We start from the raw sequence: 26,900 nt of genomic DNA on the forward strand, positions 1-26,900 counted from the left end.
TAGTGATACATCCCAACATTCCAACAGAAGAATCAAAAGGTTGTTAAGAAACCACTGCAACCCTGCAGGCTGTAGCCATATGTAAACATGGTCCACAAGAAAAATCACAGAAAGCTGGTTAGTCAGCCAATCTGTGCCACCTATCTCGGGGCACTTTAGCAATGCCAACCAATACAATTCAGAAGGGTATAGGGATGCCTGGGTGGCTCAGTCAGTTAAGTGTCTGACTTTGGCTCGGGTCATGATCTCACAGCTCCTGGGTTTGAACTCCGCATCAGGCTGTCTGCTGTCAGCTTACAGCTTGGAGTCAGTTTCAGATTGTGTCTCCTTCTCTCTCTGCCCCTCCCCTGCTCACTCTCTCTCTCTCAAAAATAAATAAACATTAAAAAAACCCCAACAATTCAGAAGGGTATTAACTGATTGAAATAATAATGGTTCTGAAACAGTGTGATCTCTTTGACCACAAACAAGTCCAATATCAAAACCTAATCCTTGTTGAAAGAAGTATACTTAAATGTGAGGAACCCATCATTACTGATTTTTATATCCCTGGAATCAAACATAATGCTTTTAACACCTAACAAGTGATCAATAAGTGTTTTCTAACACCAGCCCCACTTTCTGCGACACAACCCTAAGAACACAAGAACACTAACTTTGGGGGGCGCCTGGGTGGCGCAGTCGGTTAAGCGTCCGACTTCAGCCAGGTCACGATCTCGCGGTCCGGGAGTTCGAGCCCCGTGTCAGGCTCTGGGCTGATGGCTCAGAGCCTGGAGCCTGTTTCCGATTCTGTGTCTCCCTCTCTCTCTGCCCCTCCCCCGTTCATGCTCTGTCTCTCTCTGTCCCAAAAATAAATAAACGTTAAAAAAAAAACAAAACACTAACTTTGGCTCAAGAGCTCCATATACCAACGTAATACCTACAAAAATTATTACCTCTCCATCTAGTTGTAACCACAGAAATGGAAATGTTTCTGTATTATGGACCAAGCATTAGTCTCCCCCAAGACTAATGTAAAGAACTTCCACTTTCTCTGTAAGTTCTCTCAATCTTATTGTTGATAATGAAAAATGCAGGCAATTAAAGAAAAATAAGAAAAGAAAGGACACAATTTCCTACATGTAATTAATTACATGGCACACAATTTTAGACCAGCACACATGAGATTAGAGGACCTTAGGAAGTGAGTGCTGGGTTTTTATTCTACAACATATCTTGTGATTCTCTCACACTTTAAATTCACAAGGTAACAGAAGTCAAATCATTTTTAAATATTTTAAAAACTATATACCATGATATGATTGATTTCCTAAGTTTAGCATTTTTATATAAGTATGTCCAGGATATGTCAAAAAAAAGCTGATATATACCAAGTATAAATACATATAACATATTCAGTTACTTTCAAAGACAGAGATGAAAAAGGCAACCTGATAAGTATAAAAAAAAAATCCTAATTTTATTTTTGTTCCTGAAAAACTATTTGAGAGAAAACACTTTTCTTTAGAAATAAATGTGCTCAATAGTTTGCTAAGTGTTTTTAATGTACATTATCTTTGTCTACCTTCACCACAATAAAAAAGCAGAAGCAACGTAACATATATCCCTTAGAGTCCTTAAAGCCTATCTTTTTGGAGAGTATCAATAATTACATTATTTTCAGATTTCCTATTACGTTAACAATAAGCTTATCTCACTGTAAGACATAGCAACAAAATTTGGTAGAATGTCTATGACCACCCTAACATAAAATGAGGCTAATCCCTCATGTATTTATGCAAAATTTGATTTATTCTGATCCTATCAAGCAATTTTTCCAAGTGAAAAGTAATATGTTAGGACATACATTTTTACTTCTTTGATACTACATTTTTAAAAATTGAAATACATGATTGTGAGTGAAATCCGGAGAATTATTTCAAATTTGTTGCTGTGTTCAATGTCCTTAAAAGGATACCGCTACTTATAAAGGAAATAGGTCACTCTTTAGGCAATATTCCTTAGGAAAATTCCTCTTTAGTGGACGAGCTGTTTGAGGACTATGTCAACATTTTAAATTTTGCTTATATTTATTCTCTCCATATTCATAAACAATATGAAATATCTGATTTCTGTAGCATGAAAGGAAAATTGGCTAATCAGTGAAACACAAAAAGAGCCAGTGTAGAAGGTGGCAATTTCCTGAAATGCTCATCATAGATCGTTAAGGGGAATGGAAAGCAACCATATTTTAAACTTTGAAAACACAAGAGAAGATCAACACAGGCTCCCGCTCAAGGGTAAGAATAAGTCTTACGAGGTAAGAATTAAGACAAGAGCTGAGAAAGTTGAAAGTAGCAGTGCCTAAGTGTCACCTATGATGCCCCATCTCGTAGCAGGTTCTTTAAGAGACTGAGATATAAAACTTGACAACTTGCACCTAAATTCTTAGTGAATTTTAATTTTAAGATAAAGAACTTATAAATAATTTTGAATGGTAGCAACTGAAATGTGGGAAATATGCATTTGCAAGGCATAAAATATTTTAGAGCCTACCTAGGGTTTTTAACTAGGAGTATATATTTCAATGTATTTTTTTTTGTAACTGCATTTATTTACCTTATTTTACTTTATACATTTTAAAACATTCTTCTAAAAAGGGTGGCCATAGGTTTTACAAGATTGCCAAAGGGAGAGCCATATAAAAGGTTAGGAACCATATACCTATAAATTTAAATCTTTCTTAGGTAGTTTGGTTGTTTTTAAAAAGTGATATAATATCTAAAAAAAAGTCATTTAATATCTATCATAGTTCTATTTTTTAAATAAATTGTTAATGTTTTGTAGCATATGAGTAAAATAGTTCAGATTTCTGCATGTATCATTTACCTGGATAAATACAGATTATTGCTCTGTGTTATGTAGTGGCCGGTATTCCAAATTGCAAGCGTTTGCACAGGATACTGTTTAATAGCCCTCTACAAACAGAGCTAATTCATATCGACTGATAATACCGTAACAATAGCCAAAACTGTAGCAACCCTGCTTTAAAAGCATACAATAGCCCATGCAGAATTTGAGCTGAGGATTCTTAAGGGAAAAATAATTTTATAATCATCCAGTGAAGTTGTCCAGTTTGATCATTTTTCCCCCAGTACAGTTGCTCTTAAAAGATTTTTTAAATTTTCACGTATCTGACACAGCTTTTACGTATTTCATCACTTGTGCTATTCACTTTTCCTATTCTCAATCACAAGGGATTGTGACTCAATCACAAGGACTCTCAAGCACAAGGGAGTTACTCCTGTGTAACAGGAAAGAATAGGGCAGTGGGCATTTGTTTCTATAACCACTTACATTCAACCATCACAGTGCTACGATTCCAGATCAACAAAAGCTCAATGTAAAGCATCTCTGTAGGTGTGATAAAAGAATACTAAGAATACTCAAAAAGCAAAACAAGACAAACAAACAAAAAACAACCAGCACAATGTAAAATTTCAAAGTAACATTCAGATGTCAGTGAAACTGTCCTAGTACATAACTCAGAACTTACAGTCTATGATACATTAGACAGGCTTCTTTCATATTTAGATTGTAAAGATGCCATAAATAAATGTAAGTGGTTTTCTTAAAAAATAAACTTGTAGAAAGTGAAGCTTTTTAAAAATTCTTTTTTTTTCACAAAGAAATTATTTTCCTAAAGCTGAAATCTTAAATTAAAAAAAGAAAAATGTAAGTGTATCTCTGAAGGACAACAATTATAATCTCTGGTTTGGGGCAAGAAATGTCTTCCCTGTATCTATATTGTGTAATACCATAAGCTGATTAACAGCAGAAGCATTATGCTTTTGATAAAATCTATTGAATGTCTAGAGATTTTCTGAGCATTAGCTGCATAATGAAGAAATAACTACATGATAATATCTTAAAATTAGACATTTTAGGGTGATTAATAAAACATATATACATATTTACATAATAAATAATTTAAAGTAATTATATGACTCAACTCTATAATTTTCATGCTCATCATAAATTACAATGTACAAGTTTAAATTTGTAAAAACTGTAGTTTATATTATTTTAGTATTGCCTCCAAAGTAAAGAGAATTGCAATACACAAAATACTCACCATGGAAATCATGGTAAATAAATAAATAAATTAATTAATTAATATTGTGTACAAATAGGAACATTTTATTATTTTGGTGGAAGATAGGTCAATTTATCCCTAGGCATGATGGCATCTCTTTACAGAACATTTCTGTTCACTTAAATGTAAATTCTATACATTAGTTAAAAGTGAGTTTACTCAACAATAACAGCAATATATAGTGTCAGCCAAGTTAACAATCGAAGATGTGAAACAGCAGTAATACATATAGTGATGTGAGAAAGCAAGACACTTCTAATGTAGAAAAACATATTACTATCACCCTTAGGTCTATTTTATCACCAAAAAAGAGAAGTGCTCAAACAAATCTAGAGAAGTATTTTCTTAGAAATAGTCATTAGTCATTGTAGGAGATAGCAAGAAAAAAAGATTAAATATCTCCATTTCCTGAAGAAAATTAGGGACAAATACAATACTGAAAAACAAAGATACATTGTATTATTAAATATGCACACACAGAAACGTATAAGATGTAAATGTCTTGAGGATATTTTGAGTATTTTATTAAATATTTATAACTTTCATTGTTATTTAATTTTTACTTCAAAAAATAACAGAAACAAAACTACAAGTGAGCAGAATTATTTACTCAGCAACAATTAACATGCAGCAAATTAATACATTTTTAAAATATATATTTTTAAAATCCTGAGATAATATAATTACTATCTATAATCTATAACATGCTTACTTTACTAAATAATTTTCATTTTTCAGTGGATGTTAAAGTTTAAAAACATTTTGTCAATTGTAAGAAATTAATGTTATTCCACCAAGGGATGGGCACCCCCCCATGTTTTCCCTTCCCAGGTCCTCAAACAGTCTGAAATAACAAACATTTTAAACGTGTGGTTGTAAAGGACCAAATTATGCATTGTTACTGTAATATATGTATAAATGTGAAGAGGGCTGGTCCTCATAGTAGAATGCTATGTTCAACGGTTTCACTAATCATCGTTGAACAATTCACCAACCTTCCTTTGTTTAGCTAGGTTTACAGGGAGAGTAGAATGGGTATAGGGCAAATATCTCAGACATACTGCTACCACCTGCCCTTAGCTGCCACTTCATGGGGTACCAATCACACAGTCAGAGGTAGTAGTCCAAGGATTAATCCCCCCAACATGCACACACACACACACACACACACACACGTACACAGTCTAACAGAACAAGATGTATGCCTATTTTCAGGCATAAATACTAATTGTCTCAGTCACTACTGATGACATGATGTCTAATAGTCAATAAAAAATGACTAGAAACACCAAAAGGTAAGAAAAAATAGGGCCCGCTGTCAAGAGACAAAGCAATCAACAGAGTCAAACTCAGAGATGACACAGATTTTGGAACTATTAGGGAATTTCAAATAAGTCTAACTGACAATTAAAGACTATATTAGAAAAGATGGACAACATGCACGAAAAGATGGAGAAGTTTCAGCAGATAGATGGAGACCATAAAAGAGTCGGGCGGGAGACATGCGGTAGAGAAGGGACACAATGTGCTGTAGGGTCCCCGGCTGGGGGGGGGGGGGCAGTGGGTGTGATGGAGGAGACTCTGGAGCAGCACCTGGAGGACACAATGAAGAATCCGCCCATAGTTTGAATCCTGGGCACAGATTCACTAGGACTTAATCTGGGCTGCTGTGAGATCCTGTCAGATTAGATGTTCTAGCTCAGCAAGCAGCTGGGCTAACTTCCGACCCCACTGATACTCCTGTGATGTGTCTAGAATCAGATAATGGGAATATTATGATCCAGAAGCAGGACGGTATCACAGTGGCAGTACACAGCAAGACCTTTTGATGTCTTCTATCCGTTCTCCAGCAGCCTGTCATAGAGGAACTTAATTCTACCTATGTTAAGTGTCTTATAGAGCCATTAAAGTTCCAGAAGTTAGGTCGTTCATTTAAAGTACATTAGGCACTTTTCTATTAATTTTAGAGTAAGCTTTTTTACACTGTATGGACTGACTTGTAAAAATACCAGTAAGGAAGAATCACAGCTTGAAGTAGCAGGTCCAGGTCATTTTGTACACAGAATTTTGTTATGTTCAACAAATCAGGTTGAAGGGAAAAGGAGGCAAATGGAAATGCTGGACATACAGAAATTAAAATATGGCAAAATATTAGTTAGAAAATTAGCCTGGACTCAGTTTATAGAGATCTTAAATGCCTCGTAAAGAAGCTTAGGCAGGATTTAATTTTCTTTTTTTTTTTTTAATTTTTTTTCAACGTTTATTTATTTTTGGGACAGAGAGAGACAGAGCATGAACGGGGGAGGGGCAGAGAGAGAGGGAGACACAGAATCGGAAACAGGCTCCAGGCTCTGAGCCATCAGCCCAGAGCCTGACGCAGGGCTCGAACTCACGGACCGCGAGATCGTGACCTGGCTGAAGTTGGACGCTTAACCGACTGCGCCACCCAGGCGCCCCAGGATTTAATTTTCTATGAGAGTGACCTAAAGCTTCTGAACAAAGGTAATTTGTAAATAACGTAATGAATTAGGAAGACGAATTCAGCAGTAGTGTATGGAATGAAGTAGAGTAAGAAAAGGCTAACTTGTAGTAATAGGGGTAAAAATAGAGAAGAAGGTATGGATGACAAACATTATAAATCACAATGTACAAAATATGAAATATACAGCATATAGAATATGCACAATATACAGAATTATACAAACAGAATGTTAGGATTAGAAGGAATCTCAGAGGCCATATAATCCAATCTCTGTCTTTTTAGAAATAAGCAAACTAAGGCTCACAGAAATTTGGGATACGTCACACAATTAGATGTTTTCTGAGCTGGAACTAGAATTGAGCTTTCTTGATTCAGAAGTCTGTTAACTTCACTTAACTGTAAAGTGTTCAATAGCAAGGACTTTTTTTTTTTTTCCCTCTCAAACATGTTTGACATCCCCATATGAATTAAATGTAGAAATAAACAAGCCAAAGCAAAAACCTGAAATCCCCAGCCTCCAAAATGAAATGATGATCTATTAACATAAATAAAAGAATTCTAGGGACGAAGGATAGTAACTCCAGTTTTGAACTTAAATTTGTGGGAGATAGAAGAATATTCTGTACAGAGGTCAATCAGGTAGAGAAATCTGGCCTTCAAAGGAGAGAGTGGTACTGGAGATACAGTTTGAGAAGTCATTGCACAGTATTATATTTCAGTATTGATTGATTGATTAATTGATTCATTATTTCAATACTACTTACTGTGCTCATATTATAGGCCAGGAACTATACCAGCTACTGGTATAGTTGGTCAAAGCCACAGAGATGATGGGATATAGGTCAACATACAGTCAAAAAGTTGAGGATGTGAGAAATAGGAAACAAGAGAAGGAGACAGAACAGTCAGATGGTAGAATGAGAATCAGGATAGTAATGCGTTAGAGAAACTTTAAAAAGGCAGTATTCGAGAATGGCAGATGCAAAGAGGCAGCACACAGATAAATATATATAAAAGCCTGGGCCAATAATAATCACAGGGAAAATAATTTAAAATAAAGGGCTGGAGGCAGCAGTCAACCACAGAGGGTTGGAGCGTAGGAGCTGATGAAGGAGTATTTGAAGCATATGTAAAAATACATACTCAAAACCATGACTTAAGAGACAGAGAAGTGAATCATTCTCAAAGTAGCTTGAAGGTTTGCAGAACAGAAAGAAGTTATTATTTAGATTTCATCAGTAATTCAAGAAGAAACAAAAATATGAAAATAAGAGATATTGAAATGCAAGAGAAATGAGAAATAATTAATGAAGAAAAATTCCAAAGACATTAAGAGAGGTTACAGTCAGAAACACAAATAGAAGGTGGAAGGAGATTGGTAATAACACAAATTAAGATAGAAAGGAAGTGTGAGTTACTTGGATTTGATCACATTTACTAAGGGCTCTCAGTACTACTGACCAGAAAATGGCATCTATAAGACAACAGTCTACTGGACACCTAGGTGGCTCAGTCAGTTAAGTGTCTGACTCTTGATTTTGGCTCAGGTCATGATCTTATGGTTCGTGGGATCAAGCCCCCATGTTAGCAGAGCCTGTCGGGATTCTTTCTCTGCCTTTCTCGGTCCCTCCCCTCCTCATGCACACGTGTGAGCGCGCGCTGTCTCTCTCTCTCTCTCTCTCAAAATAATTAAATAAACTTAATAAACTTAAAAAAAAAAAGTCTACATTCCATACAGAAATCTCATCTTCTGTGACTCCACTAACTTTATCAGAATGTTTTCTCTAATGAGGTTTTAGTCATGGCCCCAAATACCTTGAGATAAGACCATTCACTGTCTCTCTTCAAACTCCATCGTATTCCTCCCAGCAACTTACTTGGGTCTATCACCAAAACCAGTCTCAATTCTGGCACCAGAACAACTTTGTGATAAACTTAGTAAAGGGCAAGCTCAACTGCCCCGGATATCATCTAAATTCTTCACCTCCTGTACTTTCTTCCGTACTGCTTCAATCTCCTCTCATTCTCTTAGCTGTTATTTTCAAACCTCCTTACCCATTGTTAACAAACTTTCTTGTATCATCAAGGAATGGTTTTGTTCTGTAGAACGGTTCCTGCATATCCCTACCTTAAATAATATCCAGCTCAACCTTGCAAACTCTGCTTCCAGTATCGCTCACAGCAGGAGAAGCTACTTATTCCTTCATATTTCATAGTCCATGGATCTAGGAGAAGATAGCTTCCTAGAGGCACTCTGGCCATTACTCTCATACCATAATGTAAATATTTTTATTTCTATGAAGCATGTAACTTAGCTTGAACCTCCATTAAAAATTCAGGTTGCCAGTATCTATTCAACTTCCAATCATTATCTCTTCTCTTCATCATTGATAATTTGGGGAGCTGGTTGTCAGCTACCTTCTTTATCCTGATTCCTATGGTAATGCTAGGAGATTTTAGTGCACATGCAGAAAACTCTTCAATAATCTTGAACCACAAGATCTTCAAAACCTCAATCATCCTCACATTTTTCCTGCATTACCCCCCACCCCAAAACTACTATGGATCTTAGAAACCAATGAAACTATTTAAACTCAGAAACACTAAATTCCAATATGTATCTCAAATTCTGATTACAGTAGCTAATTCTGTCAGGTGTCTCATAATCTCGCTCCAATTTTACTTGATGTACACTTGATAGTCGATACCAATTCCCGACAGTATGTATCACTGTCTTTGCCTTCCTTCCTTACCCATCCTAAACTCCTATGATTGATCATCTGACCCACTCCCATATCAACACTCAGATTCCTTTCTAACCCAAATCTTTCGAACATTTATCAGAACCCCAAAACTTTGTTCCATGCCATAACCTGATTTCTCTATATCGAGGCAACTGTGAATAACTTCAGGAAAGTTTGGCGCACTGCAAATTCATGGCCTCCAACTTCTGCTGTGCTGCTATCATCTTTTTAGTCTTCCTTAGTTCCCATCACTTTTTAACCAATGACCATCTTAAACTTCCTCATTTCCAATCAACATCATATTCAACCTTGGGCCTCCACCCTCAAGAATTTGTCTCAAAAACAACCACCATCATCTCGGTTTACAGCAGCAAGATACTTGAGGCTATGAAACATAATTATCTTCAACTTCACAACTTTTTGCTAAAAACTTACTTAGTTTCAACTCTCTCATCAGTTTTCTTCCTGTCTCAAAAATAAACAAGAGTGTCTTTCTGTTTACAAACTCCATCTGTGTATTGAGTCCATTCTCCTACCTAAGACCTTTCTAACAGTCATCCTCTCCTTTTTCCATATTTTCAACCTATCTTCTCCTAAAGGATCCCTTTCTCCAGTCTACAAACTCATTATGTATTTCATATTCGAAAGAGAGAAATCTGCTTTGATATCATATACCCCTATCCAATATTTCTCCTCCACATTCATAATGCATCTAATTTCTTAGTTCCCAGTCATGTTTCAGGCTACTGCAAGCTGCTTTTTTTCCTTTGCCACCCTTCTGAAGTCATCCGAGATGAGTCACTAATAACTCCTCATTTGCCAAATCTCCTGGGTGTTTTTCAGTTATTATTTTTACTGCTGACATTATTTCTTCCTGCTTCAAACTCTCTCCTTTTAGCTCTATTCTTCTCACTCTTACTTCTCTGTGTCTCTTCCTTTATCTACCACTTAATTGTTAATGTTTCCCAGAGTGGAGAAAAAAAATCCTTGGCCTTCATTTCATGGGTTGTTTCTTAGGTTGTTTTCAGTTTTATTTTTGTAGCTATTTCCCATTATGAGTGAATTTACTCTCAAAGTGCTCTATATAGCCCAAATTTCTATAAGTTTTAAACTTATTTATTTTACTCCTTGCTAGAGTTTTCTCCTTAACTCTCTCAATAATTCCAAAACTGAACTTGTCCCTCACTTAAACTAATTCCTCTCCAAACATTCCTCCCCTTTGTCCCTCACTTAAACCAATTCCTCTCCAAACACTCCCCCCCTTTGATACTCCCCTTTGTTAAGGTACTACATGCATCCAGTTACCCAAACTAGAAGGCTCATAGTGTTCCTTGACTCTTTGCTCCCCCTCAACGTCCAAGTCCTATTATTTACCACATATTACAGATTTCAATTGATTAAATCTCTGGTCTTCTTTCTATCTCTCCATCTATTACCTTACCTAGTTCAGGTGCTCAAAGAGGTTTCTGCTGCCCAGAGATAGTTCTGCAAATATCCTTATGCATGCTTTTCTTTCCCACCCCTTTTCTCAACCATCCCATACAGTCTCTAGAGTAATTATTCTAGAGTGAATAAGTATATTATAGCCATCTCCTAATTAAAACTCTTTGAAGTACCTTCATCACTTACAGTCTTAGATCTAAATTCCTTACTAGAACATGCAAGTTATCTGTAACAGGGACCATCTCTATCATTCCAGATTTATTTCTTGCTATTCCCTGCCTTGTGGATAATGCCTCAACAGCACTAAAACATGATATGTATTACTTTAGTAATTTTACTCATACATTTCTTTAGAATTCCACTGACATCCTACCTTACCTCTATATAAATCTAAATAATTCCAATTCCCCTTTCAAGTTATACCTTAGCTGTCTCCTCCATGACATCGCTACATAATGTTTACTACCACCATGTTGCCAAACATCAGCGATTCCTTAGTATGTTGTGCATAGCTTTAAGTAGAGGTAAATACTAGGGGAAAAAAAAGTAAGGTGTGGGAGTAAATTTTTTAAATATAAAAGGTATATTTACTAAAATAAAGGCTATGTCTTAATAAAGGGACATTAATACAAGGCAACATGATATCCATTCTAAATGTCTGTTTAAAGGTTGACTGTGTTTAAAAATACACAGTGACTCAGAGATCAATTTGTGCTGGTTAGCATAACTGGGTCAGAAGAAAAAGTGTTTTGAGTCCTACTATTAGTTAATATTTGTCTCCCGAATTAATATAAAAGTTTAGCAAATATTATTTAAGCCTTTATTCATCTCTTCCAAAGAGAATGCCTTCATAATTTTTCATTTTACAACGTTGGGGTAAAGAGACCAAGGTTCTGATTCTTCACAGACTGAGAACGCCATGTGGAGTTTACTACATTCATTCTAATCAGATAATTGCAGATTTCATATAGCTAAACTACAATCCACTTGGAGCTATTAACATAATATTTATCCCAGAAGGGGAATTCCCAGACTATTGCAGTAAATGCCACCTTGAAATCTGGGCTGGGAAACTGGACACTTAGAGGGTTGGTGCTAATTTTCTTTTCTCCCCCACCGCCCCCTCCCCCCCACCCCTGCTTCCTGTCTTCCTTCTTTCCCTCCCTCCTTCCTTTCTTTTTTCCCACAACTCTCAATAAAGAGATCACATTTCCTTTAAGTGTTCAGTTATTTTGGCTCAAGAAGGTGATTTGGGGAAAATTTGGAAAATTTAGTTCAAAACCATTCCGCAAGAGAAAGATGGATCCAGATTTGAACTCTGTCAAATAGGTAAAAGAAGAACAACATAGCAAGGGAAATGCGGATATTTCTAAGAACGGATTCCACCTCTGGATATGTAAGTAAGTAAAGTGGAGACTAATAGGAAAAGGAAAAGGTGTCAAGAGAGTGGAGTTCTCTATTGAGATAAAAGAACTAGTAAGGTAAAAGTAGTTCAGTAAAAAATATATACAAGAGAATGATGTGTAGTTCTGGTCCAAGAACAAAGTATGTGAATTAAGAATTAAAAAAAATTTTTTTAAATGTTTATTTATTTTTGAGACAGAGAGAGACAGAGCACGAATGGGGGAGGGTCAGAGAGAGAGGGAGACACAGAATCGGAAGCAGGCTCCAGGCTCTGAGCTGTTGGCACAGAGCCCGATGCGGGGCTTGAACTCACCGACCGTGAGATCATGACCTGAGCCGAAGTCAGATGCTTAACCGACTGAGCCACCCAGGAGTCCCTAAGATTTTAAAGGTAGAACAATTTCACATAAGATTCAGAGCATGGCTATGGCAGTGACTGACTAAAGTAGAATTGGGGATAATTCACTACCTCCAATTTGAGATGGCCAAGAAAGAGAGTGGGTGCTGAATAAATCATTCAGGTGAATACTAACATCATTCTGGCGGGTGGCAGTGATTATGAAAAGGAAGACTAAAGCCAGGTGCTAAAATCTTCCGTGAATAAAATGGATTAATCAAGAAGTCACCAGATGATCTATATACAAAGGTACAGAGGTTGAGTTAAAGACAAGATGCCTAGAACATTATGGTAATAAACTCAGGGTAGGGATACATGTATATCTTCAATAATCCCAGAATCTCATAGTGGATTGAAGTGAGGATCAGAAGGACTGAGTAACTCAAAAATTTAGCAGAGTGAAAACAAATTATCAAAGTCCCTTTAAAAAAAAGCAAAGGAAGGTGATGTTAAACTGAAAATTCAGTATAGTGTTTACTATTTCAGTGAAAGAGGCATATGGATTCCATAGGCAAAGATCTTACAGGTAGATGCAATAAATAAAACCATATTATTCTGGTTCTCAGTTTGGGTAATAGATTCATGGATGTTCATTTTATCATTATGCTTTACAGTGTACACACATTCTTTTTTATGTATCAAACTGGTAATGATGAAAGAGAGTATTTTTAAAAGCAACTAAAGAATTTCATTCTTACAAAATCCACCCAATTTATCTAGGAGTAGGTGTACATTAGCCTCACACACTGGCATCATTTAAATGATGGCAAATCTTACAGTAGGATATTTGATCACTTGTTTTCTAAAACTGATCTTCCTAACTGTATTGTACTTTAATATAAACATTAATGATATTGTGTTTCCTGACCATAGACAAAATTATGGCCCAAAAGGCAATTCAGAAATGTATCCTGCTAGGCTAGAGGTCAGAATTTGGGTAAGTATACGAAATTAATGACCAACCCAGAGCTAATCAAGAACTGATTCTACATATGTTGGTTTGTTGAAAGAACAAATAATATAAAGCAATCTGCTTACTAATAATGAAGGTAAATAGAATATTAACAAAAACTAATGTGGTACAAGATTTTAACTCACAGTTAAAGGAAGATACTAGAGTAATTAGAATAAGCCTATAATCAGTAATGTCTCGTTCATGGTATCCACTTTAAGGAAGGTCTTGGTCAATTATGAGGAGTGATGTAACTATTTCTTCACATTTTTATGACCTAAGTGTGTAACCACTGCAACTCCAAAATAGTCAAAAATAATACAGAGCAAAAGTAACAGTAAAAGATGTAACAAAAAAGAATTATTTAGTATTAAAGCAAAATAACAGAAAAGAGGCTGAGAAAATGCAAAACAATATAATACAGCAATTATCACTATCATATAACAAACTGGAAGGCAGTAAATGTCAATTACATTTACTGAAAGACATCACAAAACTTGAGTCATTAGGTATTTATTGTTGATGTTATTTCTTATGTTTCCTTCCACATTTATCTACATGAATTCAATCCTTAGGAATTTACTCATTAGTTTCAATTATTCTTTCTAAACTTTTAAATTAATAACTCTTAATAAATTAATAGTACAAAAGTGGTCACACATAACCCAAATCACTTTGAAACAATAGAGTGAGTACAGCATATAATCCTTTATCTATACTAGCTGAACCTGCCACATTATCGCCGCCATTCTCTTCTCTGCCTGCAGGGACTCAAAATGATGTCACAGAACCAGTTCAAATCCCTGAAGCTACATAGAGCCTTGAGAAACTGTAAGCTTTTGGAGATTTTCTTTCCCTTCTCTTTCTAGTTTACCCTTCTTTCTGTTAAATGCCAAGTAACTGATATTTCCCTTCAATATAAGGAGAATGGTGGAAAAGTAGAAATGAACAAGGATTTTCCCCCACACCCAATATTCTCCATGGATCCAGGACTATCTATGACCAATGAGTAGATCACAGCCACCTTGGACAAGGTAACCATAAACTGATCAGTTCAATCTAAGTACTTACAGGACTGATTCCTCAATTGTGGTGAGGGGGAGATGGGGAATCAGATTGTAAGATGTATAAAAATTAATCAGTTCCTTCTATATATATAATTATGAACTCTGCTGAGGAAGGTGGTCAGTTAAATGCAATTAATTTTTTAAAATACTGTTATTCTATCCTTCCAGATAATCAAGAGTTAACTGTAATTTCTGATGAACTAAATTTTTAGAATGATCCAAGAAAGGATACTAGCTCATTAAAGGAAAGCTATATTTTTGACCTCTTACTGCAATTAAAATATTTACATATGCTATATTTTCTACTATTTTATAGTAAGATAATATTTCTATATTTCATTAATAATCATATATGTATATATAAAAAAAACAGAAACAGAAGTGAATTCTATCATATCAACAGACAGGCACATGCAATTCTATGAACAGACTCAATTGTAAGAAAAATATACCTGCCATCCCTGTGATGGTGTTCAATGGTCTGACTGTATCTGGAGCGAGGTAGAGTAAGAAACTGACTGCAAGCGTGGCAGAAACAAGAATAAAAATGAGACTCAGGAAAGAAATGAAAAGGTATAGTTTAATTTTAAAAAGTGAGATTCAAAAAAGATAAGCAGATAGTAAGCAAAGCAAATGAAAATTGTTACTAGAAAGCTTGCTCCTTCCTCCCAATGTCCATTGTATATGGCAGTGCTAAAGGTTAAAATAGCTAAGTATTCCAAAACAAACACACCAAAAAAGATAACAAATCAAGATTTAAACCAATCAGATTTCAAAACAAAATCTTATCAATTATCACTCAAACATCTTTAGCACCATCTATAAGATGTCATACAACATAGTTGCTTTCCCTTTTTTTAGGAGGAAAGAGAAGAAAAAAATAATAAAATAACGAGAAAGTTTAAGAAGAAAATAATAAAATAATAACAAAACATTCACTGTGTTTTTTTATATGTTTATAACATACTATTGGCTGTGCTATGTTTCATGCCCCATGACCACTTTACCCATCTGTGGTTGATTCTCTTCTTTCCATAGCGCTAATTTAACCCGTTTATCTTCTTAGAACCTTTCATGCCAAAACTCTTAATTTTGGCAGATGATCATTCTATTCCAGTTAAAAAAAAAAAAGAAAACAACCTTGAACTCGCTCAACTTCCCTATTTTATCTCTAAATATAGAGTACATATATTTATACCTTCATTTGCCATTTTTTTTTGCACCTAAGGAAGAAACTTCTCTACTTGTAATGCTAACTTCCCACATAACCTTCCATCATTCATGATTGTTTCATGCCTTCCTTTCCTGAACTGCATTTAATCCTAAAAAATAAACCCTTCATTGATCTCGCCTTCCTCTCAAAATATTGCATGTTTCTGACTTTCCTTCACAACATTCGACATCTTAGCCACATCTACAATTCTTGTCACCACTTCATGCGTTCATGCTTTAAGCTTACCATGATGTGACTGCAACCTCTACATTTCCCTTGAAGCTATCCTGTGAATGTTACCTGTGAAATCCTAAAAAAATCCTTCAACTTCTTGATCTTCATCATATTACATTTATTTATGGTGTTACACACTGATTTTCAACCTCTTGTTGACATTCTCTCTTCTCTTGGTTTTTGAAACATGATTCTCTGGCTATTAAAAATAGTATTTATAGGGGCACCTGGGTGGCTCAGTTGGTTAAGCATCTGACTTTGGCTCAGGTCATGATCTCGCGGTTTGTGGGTTTGAGCTCCACATGGGCCTCTGTTCCAAGCTTAGAGTTTGGAGCTTGCTTCAGATTCTGTGTCTCCCTCTCTCTCTCTGCCCCTTCCCCATGCTCTCTCTCTCTCTTTCTCTCTCTCAAAAATAAAATAAACATTAAAAAATGTTTTTAAATAGTATTTATGTAACACTTAACCATGTAACAAGTACTCCATTAAAGTTTTGTCAACTTTATCTCATTTATTTCTCATAACAACTCTTTGAGGTAGGGTCTAGTATTGCCACAGACCAAACAACTGAGGCTGTGAGTATCTGCCCACAGCCAGATAGTAAGTAGCTGGACTGGGATTCAAACTTAGGTCTTCCTTAAGCCAAAATTCAGGCTCTTATGGCCTGGTCTCCCGTCTAGCTAACTGCTTCTTTACCCATTTCATTTACTGGATTCTCTCTCTCTTTATTCCTTAGAGGCAATGGGTTCCCAAGATGTGTTCCTCAAACTCTATATTCCAACACATTCTTTCTGGATAATATTATTTGCTTTTATAGTTGTAAACGCTCACTTTTTTAGCTTTCATTTTTCTTTGGGTTTCACAGCACATTCCCAGCTGCTTCCTGGGCTCTCCACATGGCTGCCTGAGTGTCATGTAGATACTTCAGAAAAACACATGTTAATTTTGAGGTTTGAACAAGACACTTGCCTATTTGGACGTCTGGTGCTGCATTTGTGAAATGAGGGGGCTGGAGCAGTGGTTTTTAAACTTTCTTTTTGAACAGAAGATTTTTTTTTTTTTTGAACAGATTTTTATGTAAAACCATCAATTAGGAATCCAATAAAATCAGAATGACTGGCTAACAAGGGTGTGAGGGGATTAGTCCCTATGCATTCGGCTTCACCCTTAATCTACAACAGCAATCCTTCAGGTACCTCTTTAGAATCTAGGATTCCACAATCTCCAAAAGACCCTCTAGCTTCAAATATAGTTAACTCTCCCTTGAAACTTAGTATTCCTCTTCCCGTAATCCCCGTTTTAACTAAGGATTTAAATATTTACTAAATAAACCAACTTTTAAAAATCTCATAATTTGGGGCGCCTGGGTGGCTCAGTCTATTGAGCGTCTGACTTCAGCTCAGGTCATGATCTTGTAGTCTGTGAGTTCAAGCCCTGTGTCGGGCTCTGTGCTGACAGCTTGGAGCCTGGAGCCTGCTTCAATTCTGTGTCTCCCCCTCTCTCTGCCCCTCCCCTGTTCAAGCTCTCTCTCTCTCTCTCTCTCTCTCTCTCTCTCTCTTTCAAAAATAAACATTAAAAATTTTTTTTTTAAATCTCATAGTTTAACTCCTCCATTTTCCTTATTTTCCACATTTAATTGATTTATAAACCTTGCTAGTTCTAATGCCTAAATAACTCAGATTTATCTCTTCTTTTTCTTCTGCCACTACCGTAAATCAGGCTTACCAAGTCTACTGAAATAATCTACCATTTCCCTTCCTTCAAAACCAACCCTTTCCTGATGTAATCTATTCTTCACTCTATTTGAAGTATATTTGCAAATTATGCTTCTGATCATGTACAAACTTTGCTCCAAATCCTTCAATGGTTTCACATATCAAATATAAGTATATATATTCCCTTACATGGCATACTAATTAAGTTCTAAACTACCTTCAATCTTCATATCCTATCACTTCCTATCTCCCATACTATAATATTTTATCTAGACACACCAGACCATGGAAGATTCTCTAAATATACCCCCTCCCCCCACTTTCCTGACTCCAAGACTTTGTTAGTGCTCATCACTCTGCTAAGAATGCCATCATTCTCACCATGTCCCCACTTCATGGCCTTTGAAAATTCTACTTGAGGGGCGCCTGGGTGGCTCAGTCGGTTAAGCGTCTGACTTTGGCTCAGGTCATGATCTTGCGGTTGGTGAGTTCAAGCCCCGCGTCGGGCTCTGTGCTGACAGCTCAGATCCTGGAGCCTGTTTCAGATTCTGTGTCTCCCTCTCTCTCTCTCTGACCCTCCCCCGTTCACGTTCTGTCTCTCTCTGTCTCAAAAATAAACGTTACAAAAAAAATTTTTTTTTTAAATGAAAAAAAAAAAAAAAGAAAATTCTACTTGATCTTTAAAGTCCAATTAGGGACGCCTGTGTGGCGCAGTCGGTTAAGCGTCCGACTTCAGCCAGGTCACGATCTCGCGGTCCGTGAGTTTGAGCCCCGCGTCGGGCTCTGGGCTGATGGCTCAGAGCCTGGAGCCTGTTTCCGATTCTGTGTCTCCCTCTCTCTCTGCCCCTCCCCCGTTCATGCTCTGTCTCTCTCTGTCCCAAAAAATAAAATAAACGTTGAAGAAAAAAAAAAAAAATTAAAGTCCAATTTGCCTTTGAAGCTTTTTTCCAATACTCAAGCAAGTAATTCTCTCTCCAATCTGTTCTAATAATATTATACTTAGGCCTTACAGTCTTCTATGTTTTATAATTAGTTGGTATATTATATAATATAATTAGTTGGGATATATGAGCTGGTATAATTAGTTGGATCTTCTGTTTATCTAGGCCAGGATAATGTCTATTTTAAATCTTTGCACACTCAATCAGTACATTTTGGATTGAATTAAAAAGTAAAAACAGAATTATGCTATTTTCATGGTGAGCCTCCAAAAACAGCAATGGTTCACATAATCATAGAGACATTCTAGAAATGTAAACAGAATATTACAAACTTCTGTAGTATAAGAAAATAAATAAAACAGTATTCAGAAAAGAATTTCCTGGCTCTACAGAGTGGAAATAATAACCAACAGTTGTGATGTTGGGATTTATTGCCTTAAGAACAAATAGATTTTCTCTGAAAATAACTTGACCAATGAAAAGAGGTAAACTTCAAAGCTTATTAAAATTTTCAAATTCATAGAACATATATATTGTCATCCAATTTCTTACATTTTCCTTGAGGAGCCTGTGATTAATTTTGTCTCTATAAAGAAAAAGGAAACATTAAGGGAGGACTACCTTTGTCAAACATCAGTTTATTTCCCTTTTTGTGATAGTGAATTTAAATAGCCTGAGGAATGCTCATATTAAGTGTTATTTCTGGGTGTGTCACTGAGGATGTTTCCGGATGATATTAACATTTGAATCAGTGGACTCAGTAGATTGTCCTTCTCAGTCTGAGTGAGCATCATACAATCTGGTGAGAGTCACAGCAAAACAAAGTAGGCAGAAGGAAGAATTCCTCCCTTTTTCCTGCCTCATTTTAGAGCTGGACATGTCTTATCTCTCTGGCCCTCACACGAGGATTTCCTGGCTTCCCTGGTTCTCAGGCCTTCAGACCTGGACTGAATTATACCATCATTTCATGGGTCTCCAGGGTGCATAGATCAGATGGGAGGACTTTTCAACCTTCTCCATCACTGTGCGAGCCACTTCCTTATTATCTATCTATTCTACTGGTTCTGTTTCTCTGGAGAACTTGGAATGCATACTTTTCTACAGTCACTTAATCTAATCTGGTCATGATCCCCCTTAAGATTCTGTTGAAAACTATTAAAAATGCATGGTTGACTAGTACATAAAAAGGACCACACTGTTTTGGTAGTAAAATCTGCCTAAGATCCAGAGATTTATCTAAGACTCTTTGCCACATCCACTCGGTACAATTTAAAAATATTTCATTTACTCTTCTCAATTAAACCATGCTTACTTTTCTTCCAAGATTAATGGAATTATTAAACCTAAGCAAACACTACTGTCTTAAATATACATAATGAGTTAAGTAATGACTTAAAAAATTATGTTAAAAATCGTAATTCATCCAATCTTTTTGAATTTTTTAAAAAAGTTGAGCAGAGTAAAAGAAAAAAATAGAAAATTAAAAAAATTACTAAATTTTAAAAACTGAAAAAAGGGATTAAGATTCAAAAATCATAATGGAAATTCTCAGTATCCAAAGAATTGAACTGGATTACTGATCCAATTTCTAGACATACTTCGAGTCTTATTAAGAAATAAAATCTTTAAAGACAGAACAAAATTGTATTTATAATGAATTATCCTTCCATTATCAGATGAGCCTGAAGATCCCCTTTTAAAAACCACCAAACAGGGCGCCTGGGCGCAGTCGGTTAAGCGTCCGACTTCAGCCAGGTCATGATCTCGCGGTCCGTGAGTTCGAGCCCCGCGTCGGGCTCTGGGCTGATGGCTCAGAGCCTGGAGCCTGTTTCCGATTCTGTGTCTCCCTCTCTCTCTGCCCCTCCCCCGTTCATGCTCTGTCTCTCTCTGTCCCAAAAATAAATAAACGTTGAAAAAAAATAAAAAATAAAAAATAAAAACCACCAAACAAACAGGACTGCAAAAGGAGGAAATAAAATATCTCATTCTGAAATAACCTATAGCTTTTGAAAGCAAAGTTTCCAACAATCTCACCTTAATGCAAAGCTTTCTGTTCTGTGTCTTTTATATTGTTAATGTTTTGCTACTTTGTAGTTCCTAAAATTAATTCAGTATGATCGAGGTATGTTAAAATTTACTCCTGAAGTGTAATAAATAAAACGTATTATTTTTGCAACGAGAGGTTTTTTTTTTCATTTACTTTCTCTGTATTTTCAAACTTTCAGAGATATGGTTCCCTCATAGTTGATAACTAAAAAGACCAAGAAAACAATAGTTATGGGTCATTTGGACACTTTCTGGTAGCTGGTTGGCTGACAAAAAGTAGAGAAATGGTCTAAGTGTGTGAGGTATCCTGGAGATCCACATAACATGGCATTTTTCTTTTTAGAATATAAATGCACAACAGAAAAACACTTCCGAAATAATATATCTTAGGCCAGTGTTAATAGTATTTTTTGTCATTATCCTAAAAGTATACTGCATAAAATTAAAGGTACCCAATATATTTTGTCTCCAGGACAGACATAAAAATGAATACTGCAGGATATCTCTGACATGTTACAGAAATATTATCTAGTACTCTATAATTATTCTAATACTAACTTAACTCAAGTAAACAAGCTCTTGAAGTGATTTCTAATATGAAAGCCACATAAGCTGTCCCAGGAAAATTATGTTCCTAGTAGTAGTTACCAGGATTTACCAGAGAAACCATGATCCAAAAAGTATGGGGGCGGGGGGATGGAGAAGAAGATGAATAATGTCATAATCCATCATTTTAGCTAACAGCCCTGCATCCAAGTTTCTGAGTTACTTGTAAAGAACCTATTTTCTTTTCAACACAGAATAGGATTTTGACTAATGATAACAGAGATGTGCAGAGATATAAAGATCCAATCAAATGTTGATATAGGATTCTTTTTAACACCACCTATAAGGATGTGAATACTATATTTCCTCATATCACTTAGTTTAGCCAGATACTATAAATTAATGCCGAATAGTAGTATTTTTCATCCAATATAGCCAATGTAAAAGTCATTATCTTTATGCACAACTTTCCAATATGTCAAGTCTTCATTCACACTGGGTCTTTCTGATATATATGTGTGTTCTGCCTCTGTATTTATGCTCTTGGTCTCTCATGAATAAACCTCTCCGTTTTTCAAGGTCCAACTCATGTTTCTACACTCTAAAGCTTTTTTTTTACAAATACCTGTATTAACTGATTTCTCATATTTCTACTTAATAGGCACATTAAAATGTCACTTATCTGTAAGCCACAAGATCCTCTAAAATGTTAAAGGTAAGGCACATGTTTTGAGTACAAATATCCAAGTTCAGTATTGCAACTGGAGGTGCTGTGTCATCTAATCTACCCAACAACTCTATGAAGTTGGTACTATGTTCTAATTTTATAGATAAAGAAATCAAGCGTCAAACATGTTAATTTTCCCAAAGTAACACAGCTAGCAAGTAATAAAAAGCCTAAATTCAAACCCAATGCCATTTGGTTCCAAATCCTATAAAAGAAAAGAGTATATTAAATAGAATATTCTGGGGCGCCTGGGTGGTGCAGTCGGTTAAGCGTCCGACTTCAGCCAGGTCACGATCTCACGGTCCGTGAGTTCGAGCCCCGCGTCAGGCTCTGGGCTGATGGCTCAGAGCCTGGAGCCTGTTTCCGATTCTGTGTCTCCCTCTCTCTCTGCCCCTCCCCCGTTCATGCTCTGTCTCTCTCTGTCCCAAAAATAAATAAACGTTGAAAAAAAAAAAATAAAAATAAAAAAATAAATAAATAAATAGAATATTCTGGTCCAGTGCACCAATTATTACTGACAAGAAAAGTTAATGCACTCCTCAAAATGCCTAAATTTTACTTACTATCTCAAAGGAAATTCTCTTTTAGGTTTTTTAATTAACAGTATTACTGGCTGACTCTATAAAATGCTATTCACAAAAATTCACTGCAAGACTTCTAGGGTATTCTTACCTTCTAAACAGTGCATAAAAATTACAATGCCTTCACATGCATTCTATTATTGAAAATCTTTTAGAATATTTAGAATATAAAGGATAAAACAGAAATCAAGAATCCATTGTTTAATAATGTGATAGGCTACCTAACATGGATAATACTATACTTTTTGATTTTTGATTCCTCATGTTAATAAGTAATTATTACACAGATAACTCAAAGCTAATATATTAGAAATAGTTTTGTAGTCCTATATAAAAGAAATTCTATTTTACTAATTAAAAAAATTTTAGGGGCGCCTGGGTGGCTCAGTCGGTTAAGCGTCTGACTTCGGCTTAGGTCATGATCTCGCGGTCTGTGGGTTTGAGCCCCGCGTCGGGCTCTGTGCTGACAGCTCAGAGCCTGGAGTCTGTTTCAGATTCTGTGTCTCCCTCTTTCTCTGACCCTCCCCTGTTCATGCGCTCTCTCTCTCTCTCTCTCTCTCTGTCTCAAAAATAAATAAATGTTAAAAAAAAATTAAAAAAAAATTTTAAACATCTCCCAGTTAGGAGTAATTACAATCTGGTAATCTATAGCACTCTAAAGACTTGCTGAAACCTCAGGGATCAAATGCTTCCAAAACCTCTGAATTATTTGAACATTTTGCCAAACTGAAGATTCATAAAGTTATAAAATAAACAAGAAAAATAAAATGACATATCAATTATGACTATATTAACTATATACCAAGGATTGAACAGCAACTTTTTTTTAACATTAATACTATGACCATTTGTCTTAAAATATTGATAAATTATTATGTGTTTGATATAATAGTGACAATTTTGTTTGTGAGGATAATTCAAGAGGTTAATTTTACTCTGTTCTTCTCTGCAAGATTTAGACCATATTGTCTTCAGAGAAAATATCAGGTCCATTTCTCCTTAAAGAAAAACTTTACATAAACTTGAAGGATTTAAAGTCATTTCAGACACTTTTTTCTTTTGTCGTGTCCTTAACAATTTTTCAAACAGCAAAGAGTTTATGAACTGCTACATGAATAATTTCGAGAGATTATCAAACTCATTAGAATTCTATAAGGCAACAAAAGTACTCGTTCACCCAGCCTAATATGACTCCTTCCAACTCCTAATCATGCCAACAAGGGATTTTTCACTTAGTATTGTACTTGATGTGAAACCATTTCTATAGGCACCATATCTATAATTACCCCTAAAAACACAGATCATGATGAAAAAGTTAAACAAACGAAAAAGAAATAAAATACTACATTCACTTTCATTTGACAACTCATAAAGATATTAATTTAATAACTTCCTACTTCTTAGATCTCAGACACAAAAGCCAATGATTGTTCGCCACTATTGAAAACTATAGATAGACGTTCCTTATCTTTTCTTTTGGAAAAGTGTAATCAACACGATAAAATTATAAGCCCGAATTGACTATAACCCTTGATTTAGACAAAACAAATTCACAAGTACTGACAATGATAAAATTGGGAACTTCTCATATCAGTTGATTTAAATGTCTTTTTAAAAATCGGTTTAGAATGCACACAAAGCGACTTCTGAGTTTCCTTGTTATTTTATCATAATATTCTCTGAAGAGTAAATTAAGCTTTCTTTCCTAACCCTCATCTCAAACCCATTTGATAGTGTGGGGGGAAATATCATAGCATTTTTCATTTTATATATAACCAAACCAAGAATTAGAGGGTTAATCAATTGGCTTAACTTAAAAGCAAACTAGTAGTAATTATCATATGCATTGAAACATATGTCATTTCTAAGTATGTCACATTTAGTGGAGCAAATTCAGAGAATTCCTCCAAATCCAGCAATCAACAACCATAATGCTTTAAGATGTGGAAAAGGTTTACTAAAAGCCATGAGGAAAAACCTCTAAATGAATCAGTTTTTGTGTCGGTTTCCAAAACAAACCAGGCTTGTCTCGTCAAAGTATTTTTACAGGTAATGATCGGTTATGATAATGTTAAAATAATAAAACATGTCATTTTCATTATATTATCCTTATAACCTCATGTGAAAACTCACTAACTTAACTGGTTTGAGTTAACAAAGGACCAAAACGGCAAGAGCAAGATGATTTTTTTTTTAAACCAACAAAAAGTTTGTTCTTGTTGGTTTCATTTTTTTTTTTTTTTTTTTTTTTTTTTTACCTGGTGGTCATAAGAATGAATGTAGGAATTGTAAAGGAAATGGCTTTCAAAAATAAGATGACAAATATCCAAGTTCAGTATGAAAATATTTTATGGTAATACCTTCTTCCTGAAGGCAGCGATTATAATAAGCTCTAATAGGATTTAATCCTATTTACCTGTCTCTATCTGGAGAATAATGGTCATCCATCACACGATGTCTATCCATTCGGCTAATTGTATTATAATGTCCAGCAGCAGACCGTGTTCCTCGAAGTCCCTGTTCCACATTCCGACTGAAATAGCAAAATCCATCAAATGTCTTAATGAACCATAATCATATACTACATTAAGAAATGAGGTTTATTAATAAAGAAAGTAGAAAAAGACAAAAATCACTCTAATGTCAAGTCCGAGATTTTTGTTTTAACTAACTGAACCTCTGGCTAATGGGATACATTTCAACTGGAGGTTGACAGGGAAGTTAGATTGTTGCTATAACAGATATAAACATAAAACTAAGCTAATATCAATGGGGATAGAGATAAGAATTATCAGAATTATTAATGGACAACTCCCAGGTTTCTAGTAGTAATTCTTATATAAAATACAGAAGGAGGAATAAATCTGTGTGGAGAAAATGAGTTCAGCATGTTGCTTGTAGTTAATATTGCTGTATCTTGTCTTAGGGATATGACTTTTATCTGTTTTTTACAATCTAAACTGAAGTCTTTATAACTGATCAATGATGACTTTTTAAAGTTAACATTCTTGGTCTGGATTGTCTACTTACACACTTCGTTTTCATGATAGAATAAACTTCTTATATGAGCTCTTATTATGGGCTTTCTATTAGGTGTAGCTGAATGTATTCTAAAACTTTGCCTATTTTCTTTAGGTATGTTCAGATATTCTTTTCCTGGTAAAAAGTCAAGCATCCTTCTTTTTTCTTTTTTCCTTTTTGAATAAGGAATGGTGGGGCACCTAGGTGACTCAGTTGGTTAAGCGTCCTACTCGTGATTTTGGCTGGGGTCATGATCTCACAGTTCGTGAGTTCAAGCCCCATGTGGAGCTCTGCGCATGTGTAGAGCCTGCTTAGGCTTCTCTCCCTCTCTCTCTCTCTCTCTCTCTCCTACCCAACTCTCTCTGTCTCAAGACAAATACAAATAAATAAACTTAAAAAAATAAGGAATGGCTTAATTTATTAAAGTTAAAATTCAAAATCCAGTTCTCTCTCAAACTATTTTTTTTTCCAATTTTTAAAAAACATTTATTTATTATTGAGACACAGAGCACATGTATGGGAGGGGCAGAGAGAGGGGGAGACACAGAATCAACGTTTATTTTATTTTTGGGACAGAGAGAGACAGAGCATGAACGGGGGAGGGGCAGAGAGAGAGGGAGACACAGAATTGGAAACAGGCTCCAGGCTCTGAGCCATCAGCCCAGAGCCTGACGCGGGGCTCGAACTCACGGACCGCGAGATCGTGACCTGGCTGAAGTCAGACGCTTAACCGACTGTGCCACCCAGGCACCCCAAGACACAGAATCAGAAGCAGGCTCCAGGCTCTGAGCTGTCAGTGCAGAACCCGATGCGGGACTCAAACTCACAAGCTGCGAGACCATGACCTGAGCTGAAGTCCAATGTTTAACCGGCCAGTCACCCGGATGCCCCTCTCTTAAACTTTAAATTTCAGATTACAAATATTCTATTGATAGGTCTACCACATTTAAGCAATTACTTTTCAGAAGACTTTTAATAGTTTTAGTCTCATTTACAAACTTAGTAAAATCAAAATCTTCAGACAATTTAAACAATGTTTATAAATTTAATATATTTTCTTTGTAATTACTTTAATTGTGTCTAACTTAAGTAAACACTTTCTAAGTACTTATATTCATATATATTAAATAAATTAAATTTATAAATGTAACAATCTTAAGTTCTCTTAGTCCAATACTATGTGTAAAATTAAAATTACAAGGAAAATTTCTAAAGCTAAAACTAACTCAATTATTCATTTAAAATAGGCATTATA

At 35.5% G+C, this 26,900-nt stretch overlaps 1 protein-coding gene and 1 pseudogene across 49 annotated transcripts in view; one reads left to right on the top strand and one right to left on the bottom strand.

The window, feature by feature from the left end:
- RIMS2 (regulating synaptic membrane exocytosis 2) overlaps window positions 1-26,900 on the bottom strand; it is a 612,588-nt gene that overhangs the window by 202,240 nt on the left and 383,448 nt on the right. For 29 of the 49 annotated variants that reach the window (XM_045453947.1, XM_045453935.1, XM_045453941.1 and 26 more), the window contains 2 exons: window positions 25,041-25,157; window positions 15,077-15,142 (listed from right to left, as the gene is read on the bottom strand). In XM_045453947.1, coding sequence (XP_045309903.1) covers window positions 15,077-15,142; window positions 25,041-25,157 — 183 coding nt within the window. The remainder of the gene's footprint in view (window positions 1-15,076; window positions 15,143-25,040; window positions 25,158-26,900) is intronic. The other 20 variants (XM_045453944.1, XM_045453958.1, XM_045453951.1 and 17 more) reach the window with 1 other exon arrangement.
- On the top strand, window positions 4,906-6,349 carry LOC123585622 (annotated as a pseudogene).

Source organism: Leopardus geoffroyi, chromosome C3 (assembly GCF_018350155.1).
Source record: "Leopardus geoffroyi isolate Oge1 chromosome C3, O.geoffroyi_Oge1_pat1.0, whole genome shotgun sequence".
Taxonomy (NCBI): Eukaryota; Metazoa; Chordata; class Mammalia; order Carnivora; family Felidae; genus Leopardus; species Leopardus geoffroyi.